This window comes from Syngnathoides biaculeatus, chromosome 3, assembly GCF_019802595.1.
Source record: "Syngnathoides biaculeatus isolate LvHL_M chromosome 3, ASM1980259v1, whole genome shotgun sequence".
NCBI classification, from domain to species: domain Eukaryota; kingdom Metazoa; phylum Chordata; class Actinopteri; order Syngnathiformes; family Syngnathidae; genus Syngnathoides; species Syngnathoides biaculeatus.
Genome location: NC_084642.1, coordinates 39773696 through 39795416, shown reverse-complemented (window position 1 = coordinate 39795416; position 21721 = coordinate 39773696). Strand labels below are relative to the sequence as shown.

Below are 21721 nucleotides of genomic sequence, written 5' to 3'. Positions count from 1 at the left end.
GCTTATCCTCACAAGGGGTTGCAGTATTACATTTTAAAAAGAGAAAATGTATCCCATTATGAATCATTATTACGCTTTGGAGTTCTACAGGCATTATATTCAAATATATTTAAGTTAGCTGGGATAGGCTCCAGTACTCCCGTGACCCTTGTGAGGATATGCGGCTTGAAAAGTAGATGAATAAAAGTTAAACAAAATTTATTTAGTCAGTAATATTTTACGGTCCACTGGACATTCAATTTAGAGAATTGACATCTGAAACAAAGAGTAGTGACCCAACAAAAATGCTATATAGATCAACTTTACATAAACAAAATGGAGCAGGTTCTATTTTTAATTTTATTGGTTAGGTCATCCAGCTACCTTAGCTCAAAATATTTAAAAAAAAATTTTGTAAATATTGCGTTCAAAGACAAAAACAAAATTTATGGATCATTCATACAAGTTCAGAAGAAATTTCAATTCACAAGAGTGGGGAAAAAAACAAAAGCAACAACACAACAAAACATACATGCATCTTTGATGAACACATGAAACATGGCCCAAAAATAAGATGTCGGCACACTTCGTTTTATCCAGGCTGTTGATAAGGTAGTCCATCTTTCTGTGGTGTTTTCACTGCAGTTTCCCAAGAATTGCACCAGAGGCCAAGTGGGACTATGGTTAGATGTCAGCAGGTAAGGTCAGGTACCGATCATTGCTTCTTTTTTTTACATGCCGAAGGTGTTTTCGCCACTGTAAGCCACGTATAAAAAGCCATCTTCGTCCTTCTCCTTTTCATACAGCTGTCCCATTGTGATGCTGAAACATGAAGACGACAGAATCAGTGCTTTGAGCTCCTGTGCCGCTGTTTGATTTACCTAAAAGTAGCAACTTCACTGCCTTGTGAAAATGTTCGTCTCCCTTGAACTTTTCAACCTTTTGCCACATTTCAGGCTTCAAACATAACGATATATTTTACATTTTTGTCAAGAATCAACAAGTGGGACACAATCATGAAGTGGAACGAAATTTATTGGATATTTTAAACTTTTTAACAAATAAAAACCTGAAAAGTGGGGTGTGCAAGATTATTCGGCCCCCTTGCATTAATAATAATTTGTAACAACACTTTTTGCTGCAAGTCGCTTGGGGTATGTCTCTATCAGTTTTGCACATCGAGATACCGAAATTCTTGCCCATTCTTACTTGAGAAAACAGCTCCAGCTCAGTGAAGTTGGATGGAGAGCATTTGTGAACAGCTGTCTTCAGCTCTGCCCACAGATTCTTGAGTGGATTCAGATCTGGACTTTGACTTGGCCATTCTAACACCTGGATATGTTTATTTGTGAACCATTCCATTGTAGATTTGGCTTTATGTTTTGGATCATTGTCCTATTGGCAGATAAATCTCTGTCCTAGTCTCAGGTCTTTTGCAGACTTCAACAGTTTTTCTTCCAGAATGGTCCTGTATTTGGCTCTATTCATCTTACCATCAATTTTAACCAACTTCCCTTGTCCCTGCTGAAGAAAAGCAGGCCCAAACCATGAGGCTGCCACCACCATGTTTGACAGTGGCAATGGTGTATTCTGAGTGATGCGTTGTTTTGCTATTACACCGAACATATTGTTTTGCATTGTGGCCCAAAAGTTCAATTTTGGTTTCATCTGACCAGAGCACCTTCTTCCACATGCTTGATCTGTCTCCCAGGTGGCTTGTGGCAAATTTTAAACAGGACTTTTTGTAGATATTTTTGAGAAATGGCTTTCTTCTTGCCACTCTTCCATGGAGGCCACATTTTTGCAGTGTACGACTGATTGTTTGTCACGATGCGGGGCTCAAGGGTGGACCCAAATGCACGACTCCAGAGACAGCAGACAATACAGAGGAAACCTTTATTCGGTCCGAGGTCTGAGATCGGGTAGACAGTCCAAACAATCCGAAGTACCAGTACGAATAGGCTTACGAGGGTGGTCAGTGGACAGGTGGGTCGGTGCACGGGGATCAGAAGTCAGGAAAGCAGGAATGCGGGAACGAGGCATGAAGAGCAACGATCTAGCGGAATATTTGTCATCCCCCGGGTCCTATATGTACTGGGTCTAATCAGTGGTCATGAGGCGCAGGGGTGCACCTTCTGATTAGCTGGCCACGCCCAGCCCTGGCTGGAATCCAGGAGCATGACAGTACCCCCCCCCCCCCCAACGGCCGGCTCTGGACGGCCCAGGAGCATCAGGGTGAGCCGCGTGAAAGTCCCTGATGAGGGAGCGGTCCACGACGAAGCGGGAGGGGATCCAAGAGCGCTCCTCCGGGCCATATCCCTCCCAGTCCACCAGGTACTGGACCCCCCTTCCTCTGCGGCGGGAAGACAGCAACCGGCGCACAGTATACACCAACCCACCGTCGACCATGCGGGGGGGCGGGGAGGACTTGAGCGGAGGAGCCAGCGACGACGTGCGATTCGGGCGAAGTCTGCTGACGTGGAACGTAGGGTGCACCCTCATCGACCTGGGCAGTTTCAGCGAGACGGCGACCGGGTTAATAACCTTGGAAATCGGGAACGGGCCAACGAACCTGGGAGCAAGTTTGCGGGATTCCGTCCGCAGCGGGAGATCTTTGGTGGAGAACCACACTCGCTGTCCCACTCTGAGCTCTGGTGCGGCCCTTCTCTTGCGGTCTGCTGCGGCCTTGTAGGCGCTGCTCATGCGCAGCAGTGTCCTCCGAGCTGCTTCCCAGGTCCGTTTGCAGCGTCGCACCACGGCCAGGGCTGACGGAACTGCGGAGTCTGTGACCAGTGGAGGAAACAGGGACGGAGGGTAGCCATGCACGACATGGAGTGGAGCCATACCTGTTGAGGCGGAGGGTAGAGAATTGTGGGCATACTCCACCCACTTGATGTGCTGGCTCCACATGCTCTGGTCCCTGGATGCCAGACATTGAAGACCGGTCTCTAATTCCTGGTTAATCCTCTCCGTCTGGCCATTAGACTCTGGGTGATGACCCGATGTCCGACTCGCTGAAGCGCCGATGAGGTTGCAGAACTCCTTCCAGAAACGGGCGCTGAATTGCGGACCCCTGTCCGAAACGATGTCCTGGGGTAGGCCGTGGTAACGGACGACCTCGTCTAATACCAACTGGGCTGTCTGCTTGGCCGACGGGATCTTCGGAAGCGGCACGAAGTGGACCATCTTGGAGAAACGGTCCACTACGGACAGCACCACTGAGTTCCCTTGTGAAGGCGGCAGGCCGGTGACGAAGTCCATCGCGATGTGTGACCACGGACGAAAGGGGATGGACAGGGGTTGCAACTCACCAACAGGCCGTAGGCGGGAAGTCTTATTGGCAGCACACACCGGGCAGGTGTTGACGAACTCCCTTACGTCCTTGCTGAGGTTAGGCCACCAGAACCTTTGTTCGACCACTGAACGCGTCTTCGCCATACCCGGGTGGCAGACCGTCTTGTTGGTATGGGCCCAGTTGATGACGTCTCCCCGCAGAGATGGGATGACGAAAAGGCGGCCCGACGGACAATCCGCGGGTGGCGGTGTCTCTCCCAGGGCCTCCTTCACCCGCGACTCGATCGCCCAGGTGAAACTGGACACGAAGCACACCGCTGCCAGGATAGTAGCGGCGTCTGAATCCGTGCGCCCTCCCTCGTGGAGCCGCGAGAGTGCATCCGGCTTGCCGTTTTTGGAACCTGGGCGGAAAGACACCTTAAAGTGGAAGCGGGTGAAAAATAGGGCCCACCTGGCCTGACGGGCGTTCAACCTCTTCGCAGACTTCAGGTATTCAAGGTTCTTATGGTCCGTGAAGACAACGAACGGTACTTGCGAGCCCTCCAGCCAGTGCCGCCACTCCTCCAACGCGCTCTTGACCGCCAGCAGTTCCCGATCTCCCACGTCGTAGTTCCTCTCTGCCGGTGTCAACTTCCTAGACAGGAACGCGCACGGGTGGATCCTTCCATCCCTGGGACTCCTCTGCGACAAGAGTGCTCCGATTCCTGAATTTGATGCAACCACCTCCACCACAAACTGGTTATCTGGGTCCGGAACAATGAGAACGGGCGCAGTAGTGAAACTTGCCTTGAGCCTGCTGAAGGCCTCCTGGCAGGTCCCGGACCAGTCGAAGGTGGTATGTGGCGAGGTGAGCGAATGCAGAGGAGCGGCCACGGAACTGAAGTTCCTTATGAATTTCCTATAGAAATTGGCAAATCCCAAAAACCTCTGCACGTCCCTCCTGTTGGTGGGGGTAGGCCACCGCAGCACCGCGTCGACCTTCCCGGGGTCCATCCGTATCTCTCCCTCAGCCAGGACGAAGCCCAGGAAGGACACGGATGCCCGATGGAACTCACACTTATCCATATTCACGTATAATTGGTGCTGCTGCAGACGCCGGAGCACCTCTCTGACTTGTTGAATGTGAGAGGTTAGGACTGCTGAAAAGATGAGAATGTCATCCAGGTATACAAAGACAGATCTGTTCAGGAACTCCTGAAGCACGTCGTTAATGAAGTTTTGAAAGACGGCCGGGGCGTTTGTCAGTCCAAAAGGCATCACAAGATACTCATAGTGCCCTGTGGGGGTGTTGAACGCCGTCTTCCACTCATCCCCTTCCCGAATCCGCACCAGATGGTAAGCGCTGCGCAAGTCGAGCTTGGTGAAGATCCGGGCTCCCTGGAGGAGTTCGAATGCTGTAGAGATCAGTGGCAAAGGGTACCTGTTCTTGACTGTGATGTGGTTCAGTCCTCGGTAGTCGACGCAGGGTCGCAGCGTGGAGTCCTTCTTCTTGACAAAAAAAACCCCCCGCACCGGCTGGTGAGGATGAGGGGCTGCCAGCGAGTCCTCGTTGTAGTCCCTCATGGCTTGATGCTCTGGTCCTGTTAACGAGAACAGTTTCCCTCTGGGAGGAGAGGTGCCTGGCAGGAGTTCAATCGCGCAGTCGTATGACCGATGTGGCGGCAGAGACTTTGCCTTAGATTCAGAGAAGACCTCCCGTAGGTCATGGTAGCAGGAGGGCACCGCGGTCAGGTCCGGGGCGGTACTAGGTTCTGTTAGCCGAACCGGCGCGACTTGAATACCCCTGTCTTTCTGAACAGCGAAACAGCGACTGAGACAGTCCTCTCCCCAAGTCTTGATCTGACCCGTGGTCCAATCTATGTGCGGATTATGTTCTTTGAGCTACGGGCTGCCCAAGATGATGTCGCTACTACGTGCGTTGAAGACATGGAAGCTAATACGCTCCGAGTGAGCGTCCGGAAAGCTCATACGTAGCGTCTGAGTGCGATGTGTAACCCGACAAAGGAACTTGCCGTTGGCGGCATAGGCGTGACGAAACCGTTGCGTGGGGAAGGTTGCTGCCCCCAGCTCTTCGACCACGCGGGGATTTATCAGGTTTGCTTCCGACCCAGAATCTATGAAAGCCGTCACAGTGCATGAACGGGAGTCCGTTCCCAAGGTGAGGTGAAGAAGGGACCTCCCTGACCCCGCCGCGGTGTACCGCACACTCACCGGAGTAGAGATCCTGATGTCAGAGTGCCCTGGTCGAGACGGGCAGCGGGCGATCAAGTGTCCCAAACGCCCGCAGTAAAAACAGCGTCCCTCTCGTCGCCGACGTAAGCGCTCCTCCGCTGAGCCGCCAAGCCCCTCCACTTGCATGGATTCCGATGAAGCCGACCACACGGGTGGCCGGGAAGCGGAAGTAACCGGACTGAGACTCTCCCTCTCCTCCTCCATCTGCCTCTGCATAGTGAGGCGCTGGTCCACCTTGAGGGCCAATGCGATGAGGGAGTTAAGCGAAGGCGGAAGATCCATGGCAACGAGGTGGCCACGGATCTGTGGGGACAGTCCCTCGTAAAATGTGTCATGGAGGGCTTCCTCATTCCAACGGCTCTCGGCAGCCCGAATCCGGAACTTAATGGCGTAGTCGGACACGCGGCGATGTCCCTGGCGAATTGTCATGAGCGAGGACGCCGCCTGGCGTTCCGGAGCCGCGTACTGGAACACCTGGGTGAGCGAGCAGACGAAGCTCGCCCATGAGCGGCAGGTCTCCGAGTTACGGCTCCACTCGGCGGTGGCCCATGCCTCCGCCCTCCCTGTCATGTGGGAAATGACGAAGGCGATCCGGGAGCGGTCCGTGGGAAAAGCGGACGCTTGCAGCTCAAAGTGGAGATCGCACTGCACCAGGAAGGGCTTGACGTTACCGGAGTCGCCTGAGAACCGCTCTGGTCGAGAGAGCGGAGTGATGGCGGCACGGGGAGGCACAGGAGCGGCCGCGCTAGCTTGGGAGGCTAGCCACGGTTCCAGCTGGGCGCAGAGCTCCTGGATCTGGTGAGTCATACCCTGGAGAGCAGCCTCTTGCTCACCCAGGTGTTTGCCCTGCACTTGCAGCGCACGGCGAATGGCTTCAGAGTCGGCTGGGTCCATGTTTTGGCTAGATCGTTCTGTCACGATGCGTGGCTCAAGGGTGGACCCAAATGCACGACTCCAGAGACAGCAGACAATACAGAGGAAACCTTTATTCGGTCCGAGGTCTGAGATCAGGTAGACAGTCCAAACAATCCGAAGTACCAGTACGAATGGGCTTACGAGGGTGGTCAGTGGACAGGTGTGGGTCGGTGCACGGGGATCAGAAGTCAGGAAAGCAGGAGTGCGGGAACGAGGCATGAAGAGCAACGATCTAGCGGAGTATTTGTCGTCCCCCGGGTCCTATATGTACTGGGTCTAATCAGTGGTCATGAGGCGCAGGTGTGCACCTTCTGATTAGCTGGCCACGCCCAGCCCTGGCTGGAATCCAGGAGCATGACATTATTGTCCTATGGACAGACTCTCCCACCTCTGCTGTAGATCTATGCAGATCATGGGCCTCTTGGCTGCATCTCTGATCTTGCAGTGGTCTAAAACTCCTCCCATTTCTATATGATTGCTTGCACAGTGCTCCTTGAGATGTTTGAAGCTTGGGAAATCGTTTTGTATCCAAATCCGGCTTTAACCTTTTCCACAACAGTATCTCGGACCTTCCTGGTTTTTTCATTGGTCTTCATGATGCTCTCTGCACTTTAAACAGAAACCTGAGACTATCACAGAGCAGGTGCATTTCTACCGGGACTTGATTACACACAGGTGGATTGTATTTATCATCATCATCAGTCAACATTGGATCATTCAGAGATCCTCACTGAACCTCTGGAGTCAGTTTGCTGCACTGAAAGTAAAGGGGGGGGGGGGAATAATATTGCACGCCCCGCTTTTCAGTATTTTATTTGTTAAAAAAGTATAAAATATCCAATAAATGTCATTACACGTCATGATTGTGTCAGACTTGTTTGATTCTTGACAAAAAATTAAAATTTTATATCTTTGTTTGAAGCCTGAAATGTGGCGAAAGGTTGAAAAGTTCAAGGGGGCTGATTACATTGAACTAGGCACTGTGCATGCAGATTTGAAAGTTTGGATTAATGCATCCATTTTTCGAAGGTGTGCTGGCGCCGATTGCAACTTACTGGGTGAGAAGCAGGGGCCATACTAAACTGATTGCAAGGAAATCACAGGGCACATCCAGTGGTGTTCAAAATAATAGCTGTACAATATGACTATCCAGATGAATCCACATTTTCAGTATATTTTTTATTGGTACATATAAAAGTTACAAGTAGGTGCGCTAGATTCTCAGAAAACCAACAAGACCCAGCATTCATGCTATACACACTCTTAAGGCTATGTAACAGGTCAATTCGTTTAAAAGGGTGTGTTTAAAAAAAAAAAAAATTAACTGCAGTCCACTTTTACAGTCGCTGTTTTTGAACTGTATGCAGTTTTATCCACCACGTGAGTTCACATTTTTCATTCTCGTCGATCTTTACATTGCGCCTCAAGCTAGCATGAACATACGCTGCTAACGCTCGCCAAACAGATAAACAACATTGACAAAAAACACCCAGATTCACTGCTCATCATCCTAGGAGATTTTAACACGGCTAAACTTAGCCACGAACTCCCTCAATATAAGCGGCACATGAAATGTCTGACAAGGGCAAATAACGCTCTAAACCACAGTTACAATTCCATTAAAAGCACATGTCGCACAATCGCCTCTGCACCCATTGGCTCGTCTGAACACCGCTTGGTGTACTTAACTACATACAGGCAAGCACTTAAGTGTGCAAGCCTTTAGTATATCAGTTAAAAAGTGGACCGACGACGCAAAATTAGAACTTCAAAACTGCAATAAAACTTCTTGATCTGACAAACTATCTGAAGTAAAGTTAAATGCACTGGCCTGTCAAGGAATTAACGAACAGCCTGTACCCACAATGTTTTGAAAATACTGAAAGTTTAGTTCAACATAATCGGCGTTACTGGCAACAAGCTAGCGATACATTGTAACAAACATTCCTGTCGGCAATCGTGATTTTATAATCTAGTATAATTTACAGCGTTATCAATATTGTCAATCCATGTATCAATATTGTCAATCCATTAATGAAAGCAGTAGATGATCTATATCTTCCTAAAGCATGTAGAGGGGAAAAGTTTTCCCAATCTCATACGTACGCCGCGACTGCTGTAAATAGGAGGCTGGCTTGCTAGAACGCGCCTTTATGTGCGTGCGCGACGCCAAACCTGAATTAAGCGACGAGGTGGATGATAGTCAAGTCTTTTTTTTTTTTTTTTTTTTGGATCAACTAAAACAGCTTCACGGTCCACGCATTGAGCACCCCTGGTGTAACTGAATTTCCTTTGACATGGCTCATGATGTTGATGATTTTCAACGTAAATGCGCTTGCAGTACGTGTAGAAGCTCTGAACATGCGCTTTTGGAATCACTTCCGGACATGCGCTGTACTGTTATCTTGCATTTCCAATTTCGGGGTGAAGACTGATTGTTTAGGAGCAGGCTTGTTTAGTTAACATTTATGAAATAAACATGTGCATTAATGTCAAGACTACATAAAAAAATAAGCTGTCTTTCAATATCTATTTTTTTCTAAACGTAACAATTTTTTTGCATGTAATTTTTTTTTTTTTTTTTTGTGGTGCTCGACTGTGCAGATTTGAGAGCGCGAAGGCGTCTGAGTGCTATCATGCTTGTCAAATGTGAGTGACTAACTAAACCAAGCCAACTATGAACTATACATTTGAAAGGTCAGACAGAATTCGCTTTTTGTGCACTGTATTGTCAGTGCTTTCATCCTCGATCAGGCTGTTCCAAGGTGGGATTTTAACATTAGACACCATCTCATCCCGTACTTTCTACTTTGGTTTCAGACCAGACCTTTTTTACTTAAAAAAGAGAATCTTGTACAGTTTCACCACTTTTTCTTCAATTATTCACATACACATTCATTAAAGCAACAGCACTTTTTTTTTTTTTTTTTAACTTTTACCAATATTACTGAGAGTAACCACAAGCAGCATGCTCTACGGAGCCCAGACTGTATGGGTGGACTGTTTTGTAATTATGAGTGTACTCCTTTAAGAGCCGAAGGGGGTCGGAGTCAGATAAATGAGCAGGAGACCATGTGCTTCCGTGTTTTAAAAAAAAAAAAAAAAAAAAAAAAAAACCCTCAGGCTGTGGTTCACTACGCTTTGTTCTCATGTGCGCTGAGAATGTCTATGTATTTCTTCTTGTAACAAATATTATGCAAGTGATTTTTCGTGATCAACTGTGCAGATTTACGCGCTCGTCAAATGTGAGCAGCAGTCTCAGGTCTTAATAACTGAAGGCCTGTTGCCTTGACATCTGTGGTCATGAAATCCTTTAAACGCCTTGTACTGGACCACCTCAATAGCGTCACAGGTCACCAGCTGGAACCACTCCAGTTTGCCAGCTAATAGGTCTGAGGATGATGGCCTCAACATGGGTCTGCACTTCATCCTTCAACATCTTGACAGCGAGTGTACCTATGCGGGGACCCTGTTCGTGGACCTCAGGTCTGCGTTGAACACCATTATCCCTGAACTCCTCTCCTCCAAACTTCTCCAGCGCCGCGTCTTGCCTGCCATTTCTCGGTGAATCTACAACTTTCTGACGGGCATCACACAGCAGGTGAGGCTGGGGGACACCACCTCATCAATGCACACTGCACATCACCACCGGGGCACCCCAAGGTTGTGTCCTCTACCCTCTGCTCTTCTCAGTCTACACGAACGATAGCACCTCGGGGAATCTGACTGTCAAACTCATTAAGTTCGCAGATGACACCACGGTCATCGGCCTCATCAAAAACTGCAACGAATCTGCGTATCGACAGGAAGTGGCGAGACTGGAACGTTGCGCTCAACACAACCTGGCGTTGAACACTCTAAAGACTGTGGAGATTATTTTGGACTTCAGGAGGCATCCTTCACCAAAGCCGCCCCAGATGCTATCCAACTTTCTTGTGTCAACTTTCGAGACCAGTTTCTTGGGAATTATAGTCTCAGAGGACCTGAAGTGGGGGACGAACATCAACTCTATCCTCATAAAAGCCCAGCAAACGGCTTCTGAGGAAGCACGGCCGATCACAGGAGCTGCTGAGACAGTTCTACACAGCAGTTTTCCAATCACTTACTGTGTACCTCCATAACAGTCTGGTTGGGGCTTGGTTGGGGCCGCCATAAAAAGGGACAAACTCAGACAAGTGACAATCAAAACCGCTGAACAGATTGTTGGCACCACGCTACCCACTATTGAGGACTTGCACGCAACGCGAACTATGTCCAGAGCAGGCAAGATCCTTTCAGACCCTCCACATCTGGGCCACCAGCTCTTTGAGCTCCTTCCGTCGGGAAAGCGCGACAGATCAATGAAAGTCAAAAGTAGCAGGCATTCAGCCCCCCCCAGGCAATTACAGTTAAGAAAATAAGTATTGGAACACCCTGCTATTTTGCGAGTTCTCCCACTTAGAAATCATGAAGGGGTCTGAAATTTTCATCATATATGCATGTCCACAGTGAGAGAGATAATCAAAAAAGAAAAATCCAGAAATCACAATGGATGATTTTTTTTTCAATGATTTGTGATACAGCTGCAAATAAGTATCTAATTTAATACCCTCAAAGACCTGTTAGTCCACCTTTAAAAGTCCACCTCCACTCCATGTATTATCCTGAATCAGATGCACCTGTGTGACACCTGTCCACCCCACACAATCAGTAAAACTCAAACTTGTCACATGGCCAAGACCAAAGAGCTGTCCAAAAACACCAGAGACAAAATTGTACAAATCCAGATGGGTGGAAAGGGTGACGGAGAAATTGTCAAGCATCTTGGTGAAAAAAGGTCCACTGTTGGAGCAATGATTAGAAAATAGAAGAAGCATGACTGTCAATCTCAACCGGAGTGGAGCTCCATGCAAGATATAACCACGTGAGGTTTCAAGGATCCTTAGAAAGGTGAGGAATCAGCACAGGACTACACGACATGACTTAGTCAATGACCTGAAAAGAGCTGGAACCACCGTTTCCAAGGTTGGTAATACACTAAGACATCATGGTTTGAAATCAGGCATGGCATGGAAGGTGCCCCTGCTTAAACCAGCACATGTCAAGGTCCATCTTAAGTTTGCCAATGACCATTTGGATGATACAGAGGAGTCATGGGAGAGAATTTTGTTGTCAGATGAGACCATAGTTGAACTTTTTGTAATATTATAATTAATTTTACTCACTGTGTTTGGAGGAATACTAATGATGAGTTTCATCCCAAGAATACCATCCCTACTGTGAACCATGGGGGGTGGAAGCATCATGCTTTTGGGTGTTTTTCTGCACGTGGGATAGGATGACTGCAGTGTATTAAGTTTGCCAAAGACCATTTAGATGATACAGAGGAGTCATGGGAGAAGGTTTTGTGGTCAGATGAGACCAAAATGGAACTTTTGGTCATAGTTCCACTAACCGTGTTTGGAGGAAGATTAATGATGAGTTCCATCACTACTGTGAAGCATGGGGGTGGTAGCATCATGCTTTAGGGGTGTTTTTCTGCACATGGGACAGGACGACTATCATATTAAAGAGAGGATGACCGCGGCCAGGTATTGTGAGATTTTGGGGAACAACCTCTTTCTCTAAGTCAGAGTATTGAAGATGGGTCGTGGCTGGGTCTTTAAACATGACAATGGCCCAAAGTACACAGCCAGGAAAACTAAGGAGTGGCTCTGTAAGAAGCATATCAAGGTTCTGGCCACAACCAGTCTCCAGACCTAAACCTATTGGAAAATCTTTGGAGGGACCTGAAACTCTGTGTTTCTCAGTGACAGCCCAGAAACTTGTCTGATCTAGAGAAAATCTGGGTGGAGGAGTGGGCCAAAATCACTCCTGCAGTGTGTGCAAAACCGGTGAACAACTACAGGAAATGTTTGACCTCTGTAATTGCAAACAAAGGCTACTGTACCAAATATTAACATCGGTTTTCTCAGGTGTTCAAAAACTCATTTGCAGCTGTATCACACAAATAAATCATTTAAAAAATTATACATTGGGATTTCTGGAAATGCAGTCCTATGGGGGCACAAACCAGTGCAATCTGTATGCCGGTCCCAAGCCCGGAAAAATGCAGAGGGTTGCGTCAGGAAGGGCATCCGGCGTAAAAACTCCGCCAAACAAATATGAGCGTTCATCTAAAGAATCCCATACCGGATCGGTCGTGGCCCGGGTGAACAACGCCCGCCCCTGGCACTGCTAACCTGCAGGGCGTCGGTGGAAATTCAGCTACTGTGGGTCGAAGACGAAGAAGAGGAGGAAACTGGACCGTCGTCAGAAGAAAAGGAGGAATGCACAGAGCCTACAACTGAGTGTAGGGACTTTGAATGTTGGGACTATGACAGGAAAAGCTCAGCAGTTGGTTGACATGATGATTCGGAGAAAGGTAGATGTATTGTGCATTCAATAGAGCAGGTTGAAAGGTAATAAGGCTAGAAGTTTAGGAGCAGGGTTTAAATTATTCTACCACGGAGTAGATGGGAAGAGAAATGGAGTAGGATATTTTAAAGGAAGAGCTGGCTAAGAATGTCTTGGAGGTGAAAAGGGTATCAGATCGAGTGATGAGACTAAAATTTTAAATTGGGGGTGTGTGTGTTTCTTTCGGCTTGTCCCTTTCGGGGTCGCCACAGCGTGTCATCTCAGATGAACGCATATATATGTTTGGCACAATTTTTACGCTGGATGCCCTTCCTGACACAACCCTTCTCAGGGAGTGGAGGCCCCAGTGGGATACGAACCCACAACCCCTGGTTTACCAAACCAGTGCTCTAACCTCTGAGATACGGTTATGTATAATGTGGTTAGCGGCTATGCCCAACAGGTAGGATGTGACCTAGAGTTGAAAGAGAAATTCTGGAAGGAACCAGATGAAGTAGTTCTGAGCATCCCAGACAGCGAGAGAGTTGTGATTGATGCAGATTGTAATGGACATATTGGTAAAGGAAACAGGGGCGATGAAGAAGTGATGGGTAAGTACGGCATCCAGGAAAGGAACTTTTAGGGACAGATGGTGGTGGACTTTGCAAAAAGGATGGAGATGGCTGTAGTGAACACTTATTTCCAGAAGAGGGAGGAACATATAGTGACCTACAAGAGGGGAAGTAGAAGCACGTAGGTGGATTATATTTTGTGCAGACGATTTAATCTGAAGGAGATATTACTGACTGTAAAGTAGTGGCAGGGGAGAGTGTAGCTCGACAACATCGGATGGGGGTGTGTAGGATGACTCTTTAGATTAGCGAAGAAGAAGTGGGACACTGAGAGGACTGAGGAGAGGCGAAAGGAGTACATCGAGATGTGACGTAGGGCAAAAATAGAGGTGGCAAAGGCTAAACAAGAGGCATATGAAGACATGTACACCAGGTTGGACACGAAAGAAGGAGAAAAGGATCCCTACAGGTTGGCCAGACAGATGGATAGAGATGGGAAGGATGTGCAGCAGGTAAGGGTGACTAAGGATAGAGATGGAAATGTGTTGACTGGTGCAAGTAGAGTGCTAAATAGATGGAAAGAATACTTTGAGAAGTTGATGAACGAAGAAAATGAGAGAGAAGGAAGAGTTGAAGAGCCAACTGTGAAGGACCAGGAAGTGGCAATGATTAGTAAGGGGGAAGTCAGAAAGGCACTACAAAGGATGAAAAATGGAAAGGCAGTTGGTCCTGATGACATACCGGTGGAGGTATGGAAGCAATTAGGAGATGGCTGTGGAGTTTTTGACCAACTTATTGAACAGAATACTAGCGGGTGAAAAGATGCCTGAAGAATGGAGGAAAAGTGTGGAAACTCAAGAGGAATAAAGTTGATGAGCCACACAATGAAGTTATGGGAGAGTAGTGGAGGCTAGACTCAGGACAGAAGTAAGTATATGTGAGCAACAGTATGGTTTCATGCCTAGAAAGAGTACCACAGATGCATTATTTGCCTTGAGGATGCTCGTGGAAAAGTACAAAGAAGGTCAGAAGGAGCTACATTGTGTTTTTGTGGATTTAGAGAAAGCCTATGACAGAGTACCAAGAGAGGAACTGTGGTACTGCATGCGTAAGTCTGGTGTGGCAGAGAAGTATGTTAAAATAGTACAGGACATGTATGATGGCAGCAGAACAATGGTGAGGTGTGCCTTGGGTGTGACAGAGGAATTTAAAGTGGAGGTGGGACTGCATCAGGGATCAGCTCTGAGCCCCTTCCTGTTTGCAGTGGTAATGGATAGGCTGAAGTAAGATGTTAGACTGGAATCCCGTTGGACCATGATGTTCGCAGATGATATTGTGATATGCAGCGAAACCAGGGAGCATGCAGAGGAACAATTAGAAAGATGGAGACATGCACTGGAAAGAAGAGGAATGAAGATTAGGTGAAGTAAAACAGAATATATGTGTGTGAATCAGAAAGGTGGAGGGGGAAGAGTGAGGCTACAGGGAGAAGAGATAACAAGGGTGAAGGACTTCAAATATTTAGGGTCAACAATCCAGAGCAATGGTGAGTGTGGTAAGGAAGTGAAGAAACGGGTCCAAGCAGGTTGGAACAGCTGGCGGAAGGTGTCTGGTGTGTTATGTGACAGAAGAGTCTCCGCTAGGATGAAGGGCAAAGTTTACAAAACAGTGGTGAGGCCGGCCATGATGTACGGATTAGATACGGTGGCACTGAAGAAACAACAGGAAGCAGAACTGGAAGTAGCAGAAATGAAGATGTTGAGGTTCTCGCTCGGAGTGAGCAGGTTGGATAGGATTAGAAATTACCTCATTAGAGGGACAGCCAAAGTTGGATGTTTTGGAGACAAGATTCGAGAGAGCAGACTTCGATGGTTTGGACATGTTCAGAGGCGACAGACTGAGTATATTGGTGGAAGGGTGCTGAGAATGGGCCTGCCAGGCAAGAGAGCGAGAGGAAGAGCAAAGAGAAGGTTTATGGATGTGGTGAGGCAAGACATGAGGGCAGTTGGGGTTCGAGAGGAAGATGCAGGAGATAGGCTAAGATGGAAAAAGATGACACACTGTGGCGACCCCTAACGGGACAAGCTGAAAGGAAAAGAAGAAGACATTGGGATTTCTGGATTTTTCTTTTTAGATTATATTCCTCACAGTGGACACGCACCTACGGTGACAATTTCAGACCCCTCCATGATTTCTAAGTGGGAAAACTTGCAATATAGCAGTGTGTTCAAATACTTATTTTCTCCTAAGTCATTATATTCTTGACCAGCGAACCAATTATTTTTCTGCCATTTTAGGACACTCACTCACATCCTGCTGGTCCAGTCAGTATTAGTAATATATATGTGTGTGTGTGTGTGTGTGTGGTGTGTTGTGTGTGTGTGTGTATATATATATATATATATATATATATATATATATATATATATATATATATATGGAAAGTGAAATAATACGTTCCAAGCCTAAAAAATTTAAGCGTTTTTTTTTTTCTTTTTTAAAGTAGCTTTTCCTGATAATAAATTGCATAGTAGAAATACACATATCGTTTAAATACTTTATATAATTAAATCATTTAAGAATGTATGCTTTCGCCCAGAAGAGTATGCTTGGCTGGGAGTGCGTTGCCGTATCTGTAGCTACTAGTCCCCCAGCCTTTTTTTTTTTTTTTTTATTAACAAAAGTGCAAAATAACTTTAAAGAAGCAATAATGAGGGGGGGGGGGGACAACAAATTTATTTGCACAGAAAGTACGGAATATGTAAAATAAATAAAAAAAATTGCAACTAGCGGTCGGGCTAATGGAAAAAAAGGAATGCAAAACAACAGTTTCAGATGTCTTCGGTGGGGGTGACACCCCTTTTTCACAAAGAATGAATCTGTTTGTTTCTGATGTTTTTCAAGCACTTTTCTGAAGTGGCTCATAACATTAAAATTTTGCATTGCTCTGGAACAGTCTTCTTTATTCAGGTGAGGAAGTTCTACAAAATTATGGGTGTCATTGTCACAGTGTATGTGTGTGTGTGTGTGTGTGTGTGTGTTTATGCTGCTCCCTTTGCACAATTGACATTATTAGGAATAGTTCCTATAAACAGAAATGTCTCTTGTTCTTTGTTGTTGTTGCTATGTTGTTCCTTGTTCTGAATGTCATACCAGGGCAGCACCGACTGCCGGAGAGAAAAATTCCTCATGTTTTTATACACTTGGCCATTAAAGCTGATTCTGATTCAGAAATGTTTTCAGGATCCAAATATCGCATCCACCTTAACGGCTTGGTGGCAAACTACAGAATCTTCAGGATCTCAATTAGCTCCTAGCATGTTCTCCCCAATCTGATATAACAGATTTTGAACTGAATGATATAGGGTTCTCTCATTACTTTGTGCTTCATTTTTTTGCGGTTTCAGTGCTTCCCTTTTTTTTTTCTCTTCAACCCACCCCCAAAAACAGCCAGATCGGCATATTTTGGGACGACTCATTGATACAGGGCGCATGATTAGTCCCTGACCAGATATTGACCAATAAGAGCATGTGTAGATTTATCTTGTGAGCTGATTGATTGCGCATCATTGAAGCCTCATCCAGCAACTTCCATTCCATGTTTTCCCTTGTCCTTCGTTTCCGCCATATTCTATGCTGTTGACTGTATGCACGATAACCTCTCGTATTGACAATGCCGCCAAAGCGTTGTGCTGATCCAAAAGCTTCCTCCAAAGTGCCCAAGTAGAAAAGGAAGCGCAAGATAATGACAATATAGCGAAAAAGTAAAACTTTTGGATACGATCAAAGACGGCAGAACTTATGCTTTCGTGGCGCCCCATTATGGCGTGAATGAATCCATGGTGAACTATGTAAACTCCTTAACTGCTTCAATAACTTTTAATAAAGAAGCGAAACATGTGTTGACTGTTAAATAAGAGGATTGTTCGAATGGAAGCAGTATTAGCCTTGTGGATAGCAGATTGCAGAAAAACGGCCCGGTGACAATGATGGTGAGAGCTGTTGAAACCTCAAGCTACAAGGAGGGATTCATCCCTCGAGGATGAGGCTTTTCGACAATCAAAGGTTAGTTTTGAAAAATTTCAAAGGCATTACACCCTCAGAAGCGTGTCTCTGTATGGAGAGGCTTCTTCCGGTGAAAACGATGCTCCTCGTCGCTATGCAGCGGAAGAATGTGTACAAGACATCTATGACAATATGGTACGATGTGTCTAACAGGACACGCAAAAAAAAAAAGAGACATTTCAAAAACCATGCTAATATTTGTATTGTGAAAGAAACTGATTCATAGACAACTTGTTTGATACAAGCTAGTTTATCTGTCAAATGCTGTGGTTCTGACCTGGACTGTGGGACTGTTTTATCCACAAACAGGAAGATGGCCTTCTCTGAGGGCAGCTGGATGCGTTTCCTGATGATCCACATGAACTGAGCCACTGTGATGTCAGAGGGGACAAGGTACTTCCTCTTGTCAATGTCTACGATCTGGGACCCAGACACTTTCTCCACAATCACCTAGCATGCAGCGCAGAGTTGAGGAAGCACAGTCAGGATTACAACAAACAAGGCTCATTAAAAATAAAAAGAAAAAAACACTGAAGGATTTCACTTACTGGGACCCTGTCAGGGTACTTGTTGCGGATTTTGGCTGATTCTATACATCGATGTTCTGCAGGATATCAAGCAAAAATTGCACTATGTATCTGTCTGATTAAAGCTGGTTCCAAACATACTTCTTTGCTGCAGTGTTGACATTTGGTTCTCAACAGCTGTCACACCACGACCCGCAGTTTCCTATTGTTTCAAAGCCACAACACACTCCGACATGCAATCACAACAATAAGGAATGTATTTTTCAAACATAGCTTTTGAAAACATACTTATATCATATATTAATCTGCACATTTTCATGTTTCAAGTGCCTTACTAAGAAACAGATGAACTGCATGTACAAAAATGAATATTTTCGCACTGATTCTTTTTCTTTCCATGACCCAGTTTTGAATTGCTGGCATAGATAAGGTACAGTGCCCTGATAAAGTACTGGCCCCTCCTCAAATTTTCATTTTATAAAAATATATATCTATAAAATCCTCACTTTAATAATTAAAATCATCAAAGAGATTTAAGTATAGTACTGACAACTCAATTGACCTTAAAATCCTGTTTTTAAATGGTGATATTATTTAAGAAAAACATTGTCAAAGTTACCAGGCCCTGTGTGAAAGAGTAATGGCCCCCTCAACCTAATAACTGGCAATGAGTCTTTCTTATCTCTGGGGACATATTTTAACCCACTCTTGCTTGAAAAATCCTCTGAATGCAGCAAGAAAAAGAGGGCATTTGAGCAAGTTTTTTTTTTTTAAAGGTTGGTGCCACCGTATTTCAATTGGACTAAAATCTGGACTTTGGGTCTCTCCAAAACCTTCCCTTTGTTGAAAGCTATTCAGATGTTGAGCACTGGTGTGTTTAGGATTACTATCCTGGTGCAGAACCCTATTGCGCTTCAGATTGAAGACGTAAACTAATGCCTGAACATTCTCCTTCAGGATTATCTATTAAAAAACACAATTAATGGTTGTATTTATAACAGCAAATTGTCCAGGTTCTGAACGAGGAAAGTAGCCCAAGATCATCACACTACCGCCACCATAATTGACTGAAGCTTTTTTTCTGTAATGCTGTGCTGCATTTACGCTTGATGTAACGAGACACCCACTCGCCAAAAAGATCAACTTTCATCTCCTCACTCCATATTAATATTTTCCCCAAATCCTTGGGAATCTTTTTTTTTTTCTTTGTTTTTTGCAAACATACGATGAGACTTTATGGGGGGTCGGGGGGGGGGGTTATTTTTTTGCTGCCTTGGATGCCATTTTCACCCAAACTATTCCTTATTGATGTGCCATGAACAAACACCTTACCTGAGGCAAGCGAGGCTTGCATTTCTTTAGAAGTTTTCTCAAGTTCCTTTGTGGTTTCCTGGATGAGTCAATGGATGTTCTCTTGGGGTTATCATTGTAGGTCGGCCACTCCCGTTCCATGCTTTCGCCATGTGAGGATAATGGCTCTCTCTATGGTTCACTGGAATCCTAAAGCTTTACAACCAGCTTTAGCAACCCTTTCCAGACTCAATCACTTTATTTCTCGACTGTTCTGGAATTTCTTAGAAACGTGTCATTTTCTTGCAGTTTTTGACAGACTTGAATTTGTCAGGACAAGTTCTGTTTGAGTGATTTCTTGTTGAACAGGTCTGGAGGTAATCAGTGAAAAAACATTTTTTAATTATGATTAGCCACAATTAGATCCCGATTTAATATGGGATTAAATAATTTGCAACACAAATGAAATTATCATTTAAAACCATTATTTGTTCACTTAAATTATATTTGTTAAATAAACCATGCAAAAATAGAGAATTGAGAAGGGGTAAAAGACTTTTTCATGGCACTGTACTAAGTTAAAAAAAAATCATGCATTTATGAAGACATTACAATAACAGATCTTTCTTTGTACTTAAGATTTCTGAGTTAAGGGTTTACATTTTTTTTGACACAATGATATCTCTTTTGGAAACTAACAAAAACAAGTATGTCTAAGTCTAGCCAACAGTACAGTACTGCAGGACAGTGAGGCGTTCCACCCTACATGGAGAAGTGAGATTCTGGGTAATGGTCTTGATACTTCAACTTTAAAATAGCAGACGGTCTTTGGGATGTGGCATCTTTTTCTTTTAAGCAATATTAACGGAACAAAGTGTGTTTGTTGCAATACCTATAATACTGGGACTGGAACCGTTAGTGTGTCTGTGGTTTGCGTCAAACAGAAGCAATGCAAAATTCTAAAGGCCACCCCCTGTAGGCCTACTAAGGATCTACCAAGCGCAATCGCCCCCTCCCCGAGAATAATGCTGAGCACCAGTTTAAGGTGGATGCAATAGGCTGTCTATATTGATGTGCTCATTGGCAAATCAGCAATTCATTTCACATATTTAATAGTGACAATTGAAAGGCTTCAAGGTCTCACGTCCATGAGCTACAGCGACTTAGCCTCCCAAGATAGTCAAGGACCCCCTTTCCTTTTAAAATTATGACGTGCCCAATCCGAAATAATGTCCAATTTGCAAACACTATAGTGTTTATTTTTTTCAACAATGTACCTGAATCGACAATTTCATGTCATTATTGGTGACATCATTGCTCCTCCCTTACCCAATGAATGATCCTCTTTAAACATCCATTTCATGGTTGCCGTTTTCGGGCTCTCTTGGCGCGGTAGAGATGATTGCAAGAGTCACTCAAGGTTAGATTTGAGATTAAAATAGCTTCCCCCGGTCTCTCTTATTGAAATTGCAACTCGAAATGGACGTCAAGCCACAGCTCTCCTTCGAATCAACACTCTAGCAAAACAACAAATAAGCACCGCCCTCTCACTGTCATCCAACCAGGAGCCGCCATGCTGGTTACGTCATGGATTGTGTGCGTCATTGGCTGTTATTTTCTGGAGCGGAGTTGCCAGCTGATGAATTTAAAATGTAGTTAATTTGTATTTAACTCAACACACTTTTTCTGGAAAAGTTTACGTTTTATAAGAAATGTATTTTGTATTGAACACCTGCTTATTGGTCAATGATTCTGTTGTGGAAAATACCTCCAATGATTTGCATCGGGTCTCAATCTGTCTACAGTGTATATCACCTCTCTCTCTCTCTCTCTCTCTCTCTCTCTCTCTCTCTCTCTCTCTCTCTCTTCTCTCTCTCTCTCTCTAATACACATGATTTTATACATTCCATATATCCATCCATATGTTTTTTGAGCCGCTTATCCTCAAGCAAAGTCCACATCACTGCAGAAAACCGCCTGTTGATCTCTCGCTCCATTGTTTCCTCACTCATGAACAAGTCCCCAAAATACTTGAACTCCTCCTCTTAGAACTCCAGGCAAATCTCATCCACACCCAGGGCCCTGCCACCGAGGAGCTTTTTAACCACCTCATTGACCTCAACCGCAGGGATAGAAGAGCCCAACTCGGAGAACCCAGACTCTCCTTCCCCATGGGAAGGCATGTCAATCCAATTGAGGAGCTCTTCGAAGTATTCTCCCCACCGACTCACAATGTCCCAAATTGAGGTCAGCAGTTCCCCATCCTCACAATACACACTATTGATGGTGTACTGCTTCCCCCTCCTGAGACGCTGGACGGTGGACCAGAATTTCCTCGAAGCCGTCCTGAAGTCGTTTTCCACGGCCTCACCGAACTTCTCCCATGCCCATGTTTTTGCCTCAGGGACCACCGAAGCTTACCTATCAGCTGCCTCGGGAGTCCCACAGACCAGAAATGCCCAATAGGACTCC

The 21721-nt window shown here is 45.6% G+C and overlaps 1 protein-coding gene across 2 annotated transcripts; it reads right to left on the bottom strand.

The window, feature by feature from the left end:
- Nucleotides 1–320: 320 nt before the first annotated feature.
- On the bottom strand, nucleotides 321–20786 carry gabarapl2 (GABA(A) receptor-associated protein like 2). Of its 2 annotated transcripts, none has more exons than XM_061815815.1 (4): nucleotides 20579–20786; nucleotides 17981–18036; nucleotides 17710–17882; nucleotides 321–801 (listed from the first exon to the last, which is right to left on the bottom strand). In XM_061815815.1, exons 1-4 carry the CDS (start codon nucleotides 20610–20612, stop codon nucleotides 711–713), a joined length of 354 nt encoding a protein of 117 aa, XP_061671799.1. In that variant the 5' UTR covers nucleotides 20613–20786; the 3' UTR covers nucleotides 321–710. The 2 variants fall into 2 exon arrangements, with proteins under 2 accessions (XP_061671799.1, XP_061671800.1); XM_061815816.1 differs by lacking the exon at nucleotides 20579–20786 and adding an exon at nucleotides 19292–19676.
- Between the last annotated feature and the right edge of the window lie 935 nt (nucleotides 20787–21721).